General features: G+C 43.1%; 1 protein-coding gene across 1 annotated transcript in view; it reads right to left on the bottom strand.

Moving 5' to 3' along the window:
- The window catches only part of PRRT4 (proline rich transmembrane protein 4), an 81,643-nt gene that overhangs the window by 48,139 nt on the left and 20,240 nt on the right, over nt 1–13,264 (bottom strand). The window contains exon 2 of the mRNA XM_082253195.1: nt 4,794–5,761. Within this exon, the coding sequence (XP_082109321.1) occupies nt 4,794–5,685 (892 nt within the window). The 5' untranslated portion in view covers nt 5,686–5,761. The remainder of the gene's footprint in view (nt 1–4,793; nt 5,762–13,264) is intronic.

Genomic DNA, 13,264 nt, shown 5'->3' with positions numbered 1-13,264 from the left:
CTCAAGTAAAGCTTTCTTACCAATGAATAAAAACAAGCATCAAGCCAAAATGACCACACAAGCTTTAAAAAATGTAACAATGTGCATATAAAGCAGTTGATGGTATGATTGATATACGTTGAGTAGAGAATTCTGGATATTAATTCCAGAGTTGATCTGCTTCCTCAGGGAATTTTGATATCCATCTAAACAGTCATCATTTCATGACATAGTAATTAGTATTTTACTCTAACAATGATACTCTCATTTACAAAAAATCTGAATGAGACAACACAAAAATCGAAAGAACAAAGAAAAATAGAATATGATCACCAACTGTATAAATACACTGAAAGTGATCAATTGCTGCAGCTCCAAAAGGAACATCACTGTCACGGATCTGCTATACCCCAGGCTGCTGGGGGTGGTCTGCCAGGCACTGGACCATTCAGGAAAGGTGGTCAGCCTTACACTTTTGTATCACGATCACAAAACTGATAATCAAATAAAATATGTATAATAATATAATAATGTGTTCTGTACCCAGAAACCAACCCACAATAATAGATGACATATAGGGGGCCGATGGCACTGGAACTAGATGTCCCATACCCACATACAATCGAACACACAACATGCAACGCACCAACCAACCAACCACCACGTCGACAAACCACAAGCACCCCATGCCACATTCACCCCCTACAAATAACCACCAGGTTCTCAACATCAGACATGAAAGACAGGCCAAAAACCCACAAAATGACCCCAAGCAGGCACAGGGGCACATAGCCCACCAACATGAGAGACCCAACCCCCCACCATTTCTCCCACCCACATACAACAGAATAGCACCCCCAAACACAGCAAGGACCATCCCCTGGAAGATGCCATGGCACTAAAGGGGGTGCTTTGGTGTGTGGAGATTGTGTGAGGCATCATTGGTATTTGTGAGATGCAAGTGTCTCTATGGTGGGATATTGTACGGATGTGGTGTGGGTTGTGACTTTATTCTGTTGTATGTGGGTGGGAGATATGATGGGGGGGTTGGGTCCCTCATGTTGGTGGGCTATGTACCACCGTGCCTGCTTGCAGTCCTTTGTAGGTTTTTGGCATGCTTTTCATGTCTGGTGTTGAGAGTCTGGTGGGGGGTTGTCGGTGGGAGTTTGTAGGAAGTGGATGTGGTATGGGGTGCTTGTGGTTTGTCTGTGTGGTTGTTGTTTGGTTGGTTTGTTGTGTGTTTGATTGTATGTGGGTATGGGACAATTTGTTTCAGTGCCATCGGCAGCCTGGGGTGTAGCAGATCCATGACCGTGATGTTCCTTTTGGAGCTGCAGCAATTGATCACTTTCAATGTAATTATACAGTTGGTGAGCATAAATGTTCTATTTTTCTTTGTTCTTTCAATTTTGTGTTGTCTCATTCTGATTTTTTGTGAATTATAGTATCATTGTAAGAGTGAAATACTAATCCCTATGTCATGAAATGATGACTCTTTAGATGGATATCAAAATTCCCTGAGGAAGCAGAATTCTCAACTTATCGTATTTTATACTATCAACTGTGTCGTGCTTTATATGCACATTGTTACATTTTATAAAGCTTGTATGGTCATTTTGGCCTGATGCTTGTTTTTATTCACTTGATTTGATTTTAATAAATGGACTTTACTTTGTTGCGTCTGACATTTTACATCCTATAAAGTTCTACACACACTAACGAGAGGCTTCTTGTCCCCCCATATGTCTCTTTTTTTTCCCTTTTCCGTAAACTATATTTGAATGTGGATGTAAACTGTCGCTTCCTCAGCTGGTATCATGTAATTTTTAAACAGAAGGAAATCTGTCCTCTTCCGTCTAGGTGGATCGGATCAGAGGGTAGTCCACTGTAAACGGAGAGTAGAGTCCGTTTACACCTGGCCACCCATAGAGAAGAATGGATCGGTCTGTGTCCACTCTGCAGAAACTGAGCAGACACAGACTTGTTATCTGCCCGGGGACAGATCCCCTGCTGGATTATTTTATTGCATCGGAGCCTGCAAAGCATTGCAACTGTGATCGGTGGGCTGCGAGTGCAATGCTCTGGCTCCTGCAGACTTTTTTCCCAGGTCAGGTCCATACCGAGGTACAGACTTTCAGCTATGGAGCTGGAGGAAGGATCAATAGACTACAGATGTGAAGTCAAAGTCATTTTTTTTTTTCACAGTTTCCTGTGAATGAATGATGCGACTTTGTGGATGGAGCCACGCACAGTCATACCAATTCCAGATTTCACAGAAGCCAGCAAGCGATAAGTACCCCCAGATTCTGAATGTGTGGGGCTTGTATGAGGGTGGAGAGCTGTGGACTCTGATCATGTTCCATGAATGTGGGTGTAAAAATGGAGCTGGCTTTTAAACCCACAGCAGCCAGTAAAGCCCCATACACACGATCAGATTATCGAACGATCTGTCGTCCGTTTTTTGTGGCATGCTAGTCTGATGTGGAAAGTGAAGAGGTTATTTTCATACGAATTTTCCCATACGACAGAATTCTACTTCAGAAGTGATGTCATGTGTTGGATTGCTTTGTATGCTTTCGTCTCTGAGCATGCCTAGTCTTGCTTTTAAGATTTTTTTCGTCAAAATCTGTACTAATGAGACGAAAATCGGACGTTGTATTACGGACAACAAACATTTCATAGCCTGCACATCAGGATTTTGTCAGCCGAAAAGTCGGAGTTGGCTGTCGAAAGCACCATACTAACAATCCGAAAATCGGCAGATCGGTCGTCCGACGAATTTTCCCTTCAGATTTTCTTATCTTGTGTACGGGCCTTAACACAACATCATACGGGGACACTGGTCACATGACATCTAACGAAGGGAAAGCCTAAACAAGAGACAGAGATCCTAACTGGCTGATTCCCATATCAGTAATGACTTGGGATTTGGTCATGTGACTGGCCACCATGGCATCCTAGAGCAGTGTTTTCTATGCTAAGTTAGTTTTATGCCTTCTGCTACCTTTTACAGTGAGTCAGTTGGGTAGGGTAGGGTAGTGGGAAGGTCTTATTGTGACCACAGGTCCACTTTAGGTCTATGTAGTGCTTTCTAGAATGATATTTTAGAGGATTTCAACAGGTCTTCTCCTTTAGTATAAAACAGACTGAACTTCAGACCCCTTGATGTAGCAATGTGGAGCAATCATTTCTACATCGTTCTGCATTGATATTGGCTGGTCAGGTGAAGTTTGGTGCATGTCACCCTACTGGAAGTCAGACAGGGAGGTGCAGCGTGGTGCAGCAGCAGAAAACACTCAGAGTCCAAATGCAGTAACAGAACTGCATTGTAATTGTAGTTCAAACAAGCTCAACTACCCAGAGGGAAGTCAACCTGACCGGGTGCACTCACAGAATGTTGCAGTGATCAATGTAGTAGCAGGTCTCGGATGCACCGACAGCATCTGTCTCGAGGAATTGACTGCCGCCTCTGGCTGGTCTGTGCCCAAACATAGAGGTTTCCAGGACAGTTGGAGTATCCCTGCTCTTTCCTTACTCATCTTGAACCTCTCCCTACTGCTAATACTGTCCCTGACAGACGGGAGACTTGTTCCTACATTACCCACATGCAAAATGCACACCAAGCCTGTGAGCCAGGATCTTAAATAGACTCTGCCTGACCTAAGATGGCCACCAGAGTCACATGGGGTGGCAGTATCCAATCAGATAGATCCCCCCGTGACCCAGGAACCAATAGAGGAACAATGTTTCTCCTGATATCCTCTCCCTATGCAATGCCGCCGTGGTCGAGCGCCACCTGCAGTGAAGAAAGTAGACTGCACCTGCCTACAGTCACCTCATATCTATGGGAAAAGTGGGAGAAAACCTGACATCTTTCAGTGTAGCAACAAAGATGTACCGCCTCTTCATTAGTGGACAACAATAACCTTTTCTGTAGTAATGATGCATACAGTATCTGATTTATTTTTGTAGATAAATGGGACTCTATCAGAGATATTACATCAGCATGAAAAATCAATCAAATATAAACAACCATGGGTAATGATTATATGCAGTTTACAGTTATATGATAGTGGGAAATGTGGGAATCAGCTAGATCAGGGGTCTCCAAACCTTCTAAACAAAAGGGCCAGTTTACTGTCCTTCAAAGTTTAAGGGGGCTGGACTGTGGCCATTGGAAGTTGAAATTGTCCTGGCCTCACTGAGGGTAAATAGTGCATTGTTGGCATTAGGAGGAGGAAAAGTGCCCCACCACTGGTGCTAGTGGGAAGAATAGTGCCCCATCATTGGTGTCAGTGGAAGAATAGTGCCCCATCATTGGTGTCAGTGAAAGAATAGTGCCCCATCATTGGTGTCAGTGAAAGAATAGTGCCCCATCATTGGTGTCAGTGAAAGAATAGTGCCCCATCATTGGTGTCAGTGGAAGAATAGTGCCCCATCATTGGTGTCAGTGGAAGAATAGTGCCCCATCATTGTTGTCAGTGGAAGAATAGTGCCCCATCATTGGTGTCAGTGGAAGAATAGTGCCCCATCATTGGTGTCAGTGGAAGAATAGTGCCCCATCATTGGTGTCAGTGGAAGAATTACCAAATTAAAACAAAGGATAAAAAGTATTAAAAAAAAAAAAAAAAAAAAAAAACACGAATGTAGCCTCCCCATCTAAGGACGGTAATCCAATAAATTTTAGTTCTTGGGTTTAGGTACACTTTGAGTTTTGAATTATTACACATTATACCTATTTATCCATCTTCTTCTAAATCACCCCTTTTTTCCTACTTGGTTATACGGTTTATATGTTCTACAGGTGCTCTTACCTGTGATGTTTTCAGCCATGGCTAAACCAAATATTTCTTCTTCATCTGTCTCTTTTCTGTGTTGTATTGTGGAATCTTCAATGATTTTCCTAGGAAAATCAGAGGTTACAAGTGGGGCATCTTCAGTGGCTGGAAATTCATCTTCGTCATCCTTTTTGTGCGTCACAAAATATTGTGTTTCTGTGGTCTTCTCCTCTTCATGTGTCTGTAGATCAATGTCAGTTTTTTCTGATATGTCCCAGATATATGGCTGTACAGGGACATCAGATATGACATCTGGAAAAGAGGAACTGCTTAAAGCTATTGTGGACAGAACATCCGATTCTTTTAGTAGATAGTGGGAACTTTCATCCAAGCTGGATTCTGGCTCATAAATAGGATCAAGGGGAAAGATAGAGGCCGTAGAAATGTCTGATGTAGAGAACGCAGAAGAGATTTCAGGCCAATGAGATGTTGATAATTGAGAGTCAATGACAAGTGGCACAGTTGGAGGTTCTTCAATTGCTACCTCTGTCAGACGCTCGTCTGTTAGATTATAAGTCGGAGTGATTGACTGTACGGTTTCATTTTCTATCCAAGTCTTGTTAAGTAATGAAATATCAGTGTATAGTTGCTCTGATCCTAAAATGGACTGCTCATGGTTTAGATCAGATGATAGATTCCTTTTAGCTTGACTTTGATCCAAAACTTGTACCTCATTATCTGGAAGCCACGCTGGTGTCTGAGTTGAAACATCCTCTTCCTCTGGCAAATGACCGATGGAGGATGCAGACTGTGGTACAAAAAACTCTTCAGTAAACCATGGGAGGATTTCAGTTGGTGTGGTCTCCTGGAGGCTCAAGCGTAAACATGCCAAAAAGATAATTATCGAAGTCCAATATGTTAAAACCATGATGGGTCTTGTTTTAATAACCTCTACCCGAAAAACAGCATGTCACCGAGCGCTCATTCTTTTCTGCCAATAAAAGCTGTAAGACACAATGGGAAAACATTATGATCCTCAGCAATATAGTGAAACTGAGGGTACGCCTTTCCATTTCTTAGTCATGTACACATAGTGGTACCAACATAATCTGCTAAACCAACTAAAAAATACTTCAAAATAATGTGCAAGTTCAGACTACCTGGTAAAAAAGTCAGTAGACAAGATCTACAACCACTCCCCTTAAGCTGGCCATACACAGATCGAAATTCAGCCAGTTCAACAAGGGCCGACCAAGATTCAAGCAATGTATGGGCAGGCTGACTGGATCGACTTGGGTACAACCAGCCTGTCGGAATTTTTACATGTGAATACTCCCGGCTTCTACAGCCACTAGCACACTAAGCACTGTGTTCTGCCGGCAGGGAAGGCTCCCCATACCTCCCGCTGGCAGAACACAATAGCTCAGCGGGAAGGATTCCCCCATTAACACAGTTTGTTCTGATGGAAAAATCGAGCAATCTTCTTTCCTTCCACCCGCGGTGGAAGAAAAAAAAAATTTAATCATCTATGGGTTGCATTAGGCTTCGTTTACATATATGCGGTCGTGGTTTCAGCGTAGGAGACTGATGCGGTTCTGTTCATGAGTTTAGGTGTGATTCAGGTGTGAATATTTATGCCCCGGTTCACACTTGTGCGTGTGCGGGGTTCGCATGTAATGTCAGAGCGCACTGCTCCGACATTACATGCGATCGGCTGTGCGGTGCGAGTTTAGCCATACAGTTTGTATGGCTAAATTCGCACCGCAGCCGCACCAAAAACGCACAGGGACCCTTTTTGGCAGCCGCATCAGATCGCACAGCAGTTCACACTTGTGCGATCCGATCCTGTGCGAACTGCACGATCGCACTGCGATATGCGATCAAACTGGGGGTGTCGTTAAGATTACATTGATACCCCCAGCGTATCGCATATGGCAGTGTGAACTGCCGGGGGTGCGTGTGCGATGCGGGAACAGGCTGCAGATTCGCAGCCTTCCCGCATCGCATTAATGTGAACCGAAGCGAAATCGCATCTGAGCAGGACTGAAAAACACACAGGACTCTTTTTAAAACTGCACCATGGCCACCCCACACGTGTGATACGGCTGCCTTGAGAAGGCTGCTGGTTCATATATTATGCAAATCGGATGCGGTTCAAAATCCATTCAATTCGCATATATGTGAACTGAGCCTTAGGCGCGGATGTATACAGCGAGCATGGACATAGGACTTTTACTGAGCTGGGCTGAGGTGTTTTTAAAGCGTGGGGCGTGAATAACAGTTAACTTTGGCTTTATCTTATGCTTAGAGGCAAGATGGTGACACCCAATGGATTCCCAACTGGGTCTCCGGAGACAGACTGGACCAGAGTTTTTGTTTGCCCGTTGTGCATCAGTAAATTGTTGTAAGCTGAAAAGTTCCTATTAGCCAACAATTGCTTTAGAAGTCCATATAAACATGGAGAATTAGATATTTACTGCTTATTTGCACTTGAAAACAGTAAGAAACTGGTTTTTGGAAGAGTATGCATGAAGAAAAAGTGTGCTCATTGGACGGTATAGCCCTCCAATAGTGCACCAAGTGGTTAACTACAGACAAGAAAAATAGGTAGGTAATATTGGGGTGCAATTTATCAATGCAAAATATTAAAAACACATTGTTAGTCGATAAAGCATGATAATCACAGCGTACCAAAGTAATTTTTCTTGTCTGTAGTGCTCCTATCGGAGGGCTATACCGTCCAATGAGCACACTTTTTCTTTATACATATGCTTTTTTGGTTACAAGGAATTAACTTACATTTGTGAGATGGTAGGATAATAATTCTTCGGACTAACTCCTCATAGGCTTCCAGGCAGTCATTGCCCTTTTATGGTTATTAGAAGACGTCTGCCACTGACTGGATGGGAAAATAATGTAAAGCCCTGGTGCCCAACCTGTGGCCCAAAGGCTGCCTGCACCACCTTGGCACCTATTGCATTGCCCTTGGGATCCTTTTAGTGTTTTGCTCCTAAATATACTTTAGTCTTGGTTCTAGTAGTAAAAATGTTTGGTATTTTTTTTATACTTACTAATTTGTGCCCTGTATCCCACTTTTTTCCCCCTCTGATGATTTAAAATGTTTTTTGCTGGGAGACATGTCAGATTGGGCACAAGTAATTTTAAAGTAGGGCATCGGAGTCACAAATATGGTAGAACTGGTTTGCAAAGAAGAAGTAACAGCTGTGATCATTAGCGATGTGTCCCCACTACAGTATATTACTGCTTTCTGAAGTCTCCAACAACTCTATACGTTCGCAGTCTCTGACCATCTCTTTTAGCATGCCTGCAGTCTCTGACCATCTCCTTATGCATATCTGCCATTTCTTACAGCTTTATGTAGCATTACATTCAGTGAATATTATGTGAAGCCCATTGGTTTGGTCAAGGGCCAGACCCGAGCCTCCCTTTATGAATAAATTCCAACTTCAGTAAAAGAAAAAGCCCTCCTTGAAGTAAGACTCGTTGTTTGTACAATTCATGCTTAATTGGTGGGGGTTAGCTATAAAGCTAGGAAAAGTCACTCCTTAGTAACAAAGTAATATGGCAGAGAGGGATTAGAAACCCTGTCAGGTTTTTATTGCTGTTTGTCCCCTGTTAGGGAGATCCCACATTTTGGGTTGTCCCCAGAAACATAATAGTGGGGGAATCTTCCAATGGGAACATTAGTTCTGGTGACCTGGGGGTCCCAAGAGGTTCCATTAATTTGCAGGGATTACCTCTCACTTTCTGTTTTGGGTAAGGGACAGGAAGTGAAGGTAAATCTCCACAATGGGACACCACAAAAATCTGACAGGGGTTATGACCCTTCCATACTATATCCAAAATGTAAAAAAAGGTTTGCCTATAGTTCTATAGTTCATTTTAACACAAGGAAAACTCATGAGTAGGGCTCTTAATCAATACCCTAAATCAGAGCCTGGATATCAGACATCAAATACCAGCATCATACTATGCAGTAAATATTGTACATTTCATATCTGAAGGGTCATTGTTCTCGATTAGGCTTAAACCCCATAATTGTTTGAGACATCTTTGGACCTAAAGTGCCATGCTAAGCAGTAAAGGTCCCAATGCCTAACAGCTACGTGAAGTTGGCCATAGACGGAGTGAATTTTGCTCTCATAATTATAAAAGGAATGTGTGCTTAAAAAGCTTCCCTGGTCAAGAAGCTCCATGTGCACTGGTCCTCACTGACCTGGATCATTTACTAGACCCTGGGACGCCATATCCTCGACAGTGAAGCTGAACAGATGATTCACTGCCACAGAGCCAATAGGCAGTTGCAGAATGGCAGCTTTCTAGAAGGCTTCTCTGACAGGTAAGTATTAGAAGGACAGATTATAATCCAAAAATTGCAGTGCTAAAAACTGAAACAGCAATGTATACCCAAAATACCACGTACGAACAAAATTCAGAGCACAACAGTGTCACATGGGCTGTCAGCTAACTTTGGAGGAGTGCATCTTGACTTGGTAGCTTGGGATCGTTCCCACAAGCGCATATGACCACTCGTTAGTTGAGGGTCAGAGTAGTCTGGTAAGCAGTATATGTGATCTGTTTGTGTCCTGATTGTTATCTAAAGGACTTATGGATCCCTGCATCTGACTACCAGGGTTGATAACACCTAATTTTCAACGTGTTCATACACTTAATTTCAGATTCTCCTGGGTGCACAGTGTGATTATCAAGAGCACACTGTGATTGTTCATAGATTGTCCTGTATACGTCATCAAATCACAATTGTCATTGTGCAGGTGCACTAAAAGGACACTTATTGCACACCGAGATCTTCACAGATTTATTTGCACGTTGTAATTTGCACATATTGTTTTTTTATACATTTATGCATATGATTATCTGCATTCATGGTTATGATGTACTTATGAGATTTTTTCTGCAAAAATACACACAGGAGGGCGCAAACGCTACCTGCATTACCACCATATGTGTTTATTAAATACCAATAATGAATGGACACTCATAAACATAGAAAACATCAAGCATATCAAACATCAACTCCAGCCATGGGCGATGTCCATAAATCGCATGTTTGGAAGGCTGACATGTTTCAGGGGACATGCCCCTTTCCTCAGAGCTACACCAACCTCAATGTCACAACTTTAATGAGATGTATGGGAATTTTTTTTTTTCTTGAATCATACTTGTTCCCAAGCGCCTCTAAGACTGAGAACCGAACGATCAAACACCGCAGATCGCTTGGTTCTCACAGCTCCCTGAGCAGAGAGCTGGTGACTGTCAGTCAGCAGCTCTTGGCTCTTCCCCCCCCCCCCGCGCGTTCATGGCTCTGCCCCCCCCCCTGCGCTCACTGGAGTGCTGGACTTTGAAGGGGTGGGAGCGGGCAACTCTGGCTCTCAGCAGCTCGCCGAGAGGCTGAGCCGGGTGCCGGTCCAGGCATGTGGGCGGATCCTGACGCAATTGGCACGATCTTGCATGAACCTGGCCTGGCTCTGTGACATCATACAGACTTCAGCCCGCTGTCTGCTGAAAACTGTTTACAGGAGTGCAGAACAAACTGCACTTCTATGATCCACACGAGAAGAACAAAGCTCGTTTGGCTGTATGTTTCCTTTAAATAGTCGCACATCAGAAGCAGCTCCCCTCCTAAATGAGCAAAAAGAGGAGCAAAAGGTTTTACAAAAGCAAAACCTAAGCCCCACCCACTAGCTTGTTGAGCAGGGGGCTGCTTCTGATGTGTGACCATTTAAGTTGTGACATTGTATGAGGTTGGTTTATCACTGAGGAAAGGGGCATGTCCCCCGAAACACGTTACCCTTCCATCCATGTGACGATGAATGACATTGCCTATGGCTCGAGTTGATATTTGATATGCCTGCTGTTTTCTATGTTAGAGAATATCCATCCATTCTTGGTATGGTGGTAACCCACAAGGCATTTGCACCCTCCTCTAGTTGTTTGAAGATTCCCTGATCTGAGGAAGGCTGAATCTGTTGAAGCATTATATGCTCTAGCACTACTGGGGGTACCTCTGAGTGCTGGAATGTTTTTGGACTTTTCAGTGAAGAGGAGAATTTTGGGTATAGATTGCCAATATTTTGGGTATACATTGCTGTTTTTAGGGCTGCACTTTTTGATATATTGTACGTTTAACATTTGTCATCAACAAAATTTTTGTGCTGGCTGTTTATAATTAAGGGGTCATTTATTAAACTAAAAGTCCTTCTAGAATATTTTTCAGTCTATATTTGCCTGTATACTATAAAACATATTATTATTATTACTATACAGGATTTATATAGCGCCAACAATTTGTACAGCACTTTACAACATGATGGCAAACAGTACAGTTACAATACAATTCAAATTCAGGCGGCCCTGCTCCTTAGAGCTTACAATCTAAAAGGGAATAGAAATCCATTTGTCATAACAACATTGGATATGAAGTCAGACATTGCTGTCCTTATCTAACTCTGCATACTTGTATTATTGCAGCAGTGGGCTGCAGGTGCTATCAGTGGACACCCTGGGGGGATCAGAGCAGAATTCCAATGTTATCGCACACAAGAGTCTGTGACCAGGTCACTGGATTTCTGCTAGGCTGGGATGCGTCTGAGCCGAATGTGCATTCTCTCTGCTGCACATATATCTACTGACATTTTTATTTCCTATATGCCTGTTATTAAGGACGTATTTTAGACAGACATCTTTACATAAGAGGTTTAATTCTTTACCTATCGTTTCATAAACAACAATGCAAAAGACAACATTTACGAGCATTTTGCAGTAATAAATGGTGCTTGTTTGATGTGTGAAGCCTGTTATTGTACTGCAGTTAATACTATAATTAATAGTTTTTTTGTTTTTTAAGTCAGCTTATTTGCTTTGTCTGGTGTAAGCGTGCTGTGCCAGCCAGTCCTACTTACCTCAAAACATACAACAATGTACTTCCTATTCTCTAATCATCAAAACAAGCAGCAATAAAATGCCGGCACATATTCATGGTACTCCGTAATCGCTGGCAGGGAGCAAAGACGATAAAGTAAAATGCCTCCGGATGTTTCCAACCAAAGCATTCCCTATTATGTGTGTTTGATTCTGAGCGTTTACAAACATGCATCTTTCCTTCCATCAAAATCGCTCTATTTTCCCCATCAAAACAGTCAGTGTTGATGGGGGAATGCCTCCTGCAGCATTATTGTGCTGACAGAACATACTGATTACTTCCACTCTACAAGACTCTGGTCCGGCCACATCTGGAGTATGCTGTCCAGTTCTGGGCACCGGTCCTCAGGAAGGATGTGCTGGAACTGGAAAGAGTCCAGAGAAGGGCAACAAAAATAATTAGGGGAATGGAGGACATCAGCTATGAGGAAAGACTACAAGCACTGAACCTATTCTCTCTGGAGAAGAGACGATTGAGGGGGGGATATGATATCAATGTACAAATACTGTACTGGCGACCCTAGCATAAGGAACAAACTTTTCAGAGAAAAGAGATATAATAAGACACGTGGCCATTCACTAAAACTAGAGGAAAAACGGTTTAACCTTAAAATACGTAGGGGGTTCTTCACTATAAGAGCGGTAAGGATGTGGAATTCCCTTCCACAAGCAGTCGTATCAGCAGGGAGCATCGATAGTTTCAAAAAACGATTAGATGGGCACCTTAAAGACCACAACATACAGGGGTATACTATGTACGGTTAACAGCAAACACACACACACATCATAGGTTGAACTGGATGGACTGATGTCTTTTTTCAACCTCACAAACTACGTAACTACGTAACTATGTAACCCTTTAATGCTGCACTACCACACCGAAATCACATGCATAGCAAGCAGTTGCAGTGCAGCACCATTAAACTCAACGTTGGCAAGTGGTACTGCCTGTCAAACTCTGCAGTCCGACCTAAAAAATGCAGGGCTGTAAAGCAAAGCATCGTGTTTGTGACACGATGAGGGAGTTTGGGGTGGAGGAACTTGACTGGCCTGCACAGACCTGAACCAGATAGAACACATTTTGGATGAATTAGAGTGGAAACTGCGAGCCAGGCCTTCTCATCCAATGTCAGTGCCTGACCTCACAGGAAGAATGAGGGAAAAGGGGAGCAGTATATAGCACCCCCTTTTCTCGTGGGTTGGTGGCAGGAATAGGTTTTAACATATTAACATTAATTTAGTTGAAGGGAATTGGGATGATTGACTCTGAGGTGAGGGTTATTTCACCTTTTCCTTAAGAGGTCAATTGTCCTCCTTCCCACTCAAAATTCCTGCCCAAACTTACCCTGTATCCAGGGAGAATTGGCTAGTTGACCCCTTCCCTTGGGTCAAGTGGCTCTTTCCCGCTCATTTATCCCGCCTAAATAGCCCGCTAGAACCCCATCTTAGGGTATTTAAGGGGCGCCTCAGCAGAGGATATTCAATTGCTTCAGAAACAGAGCTGTGGTGTTCCCTTCCCTCCATCCCCTTGTTCGTCGCGGCCA

Source organism: Pelophylax lessonae (assembly GCF_965119305.1).
Source record: "Pelophylax lessonae genome assembly, chromosome: 4".
In the NCBI taxonomy this organism is placed as follows: domain Eukaryota; kingdom Metazoa; phylum Chordata; class Amphibia; order Anura; family Ranidae; genus Pelophylax; species Pelophylax lessonae.
The sequence above is the reverse complement of the archived record's forward strand: the minus strand, read 5'-3'. Positions and strand labels throughout refer to the sequence as shown.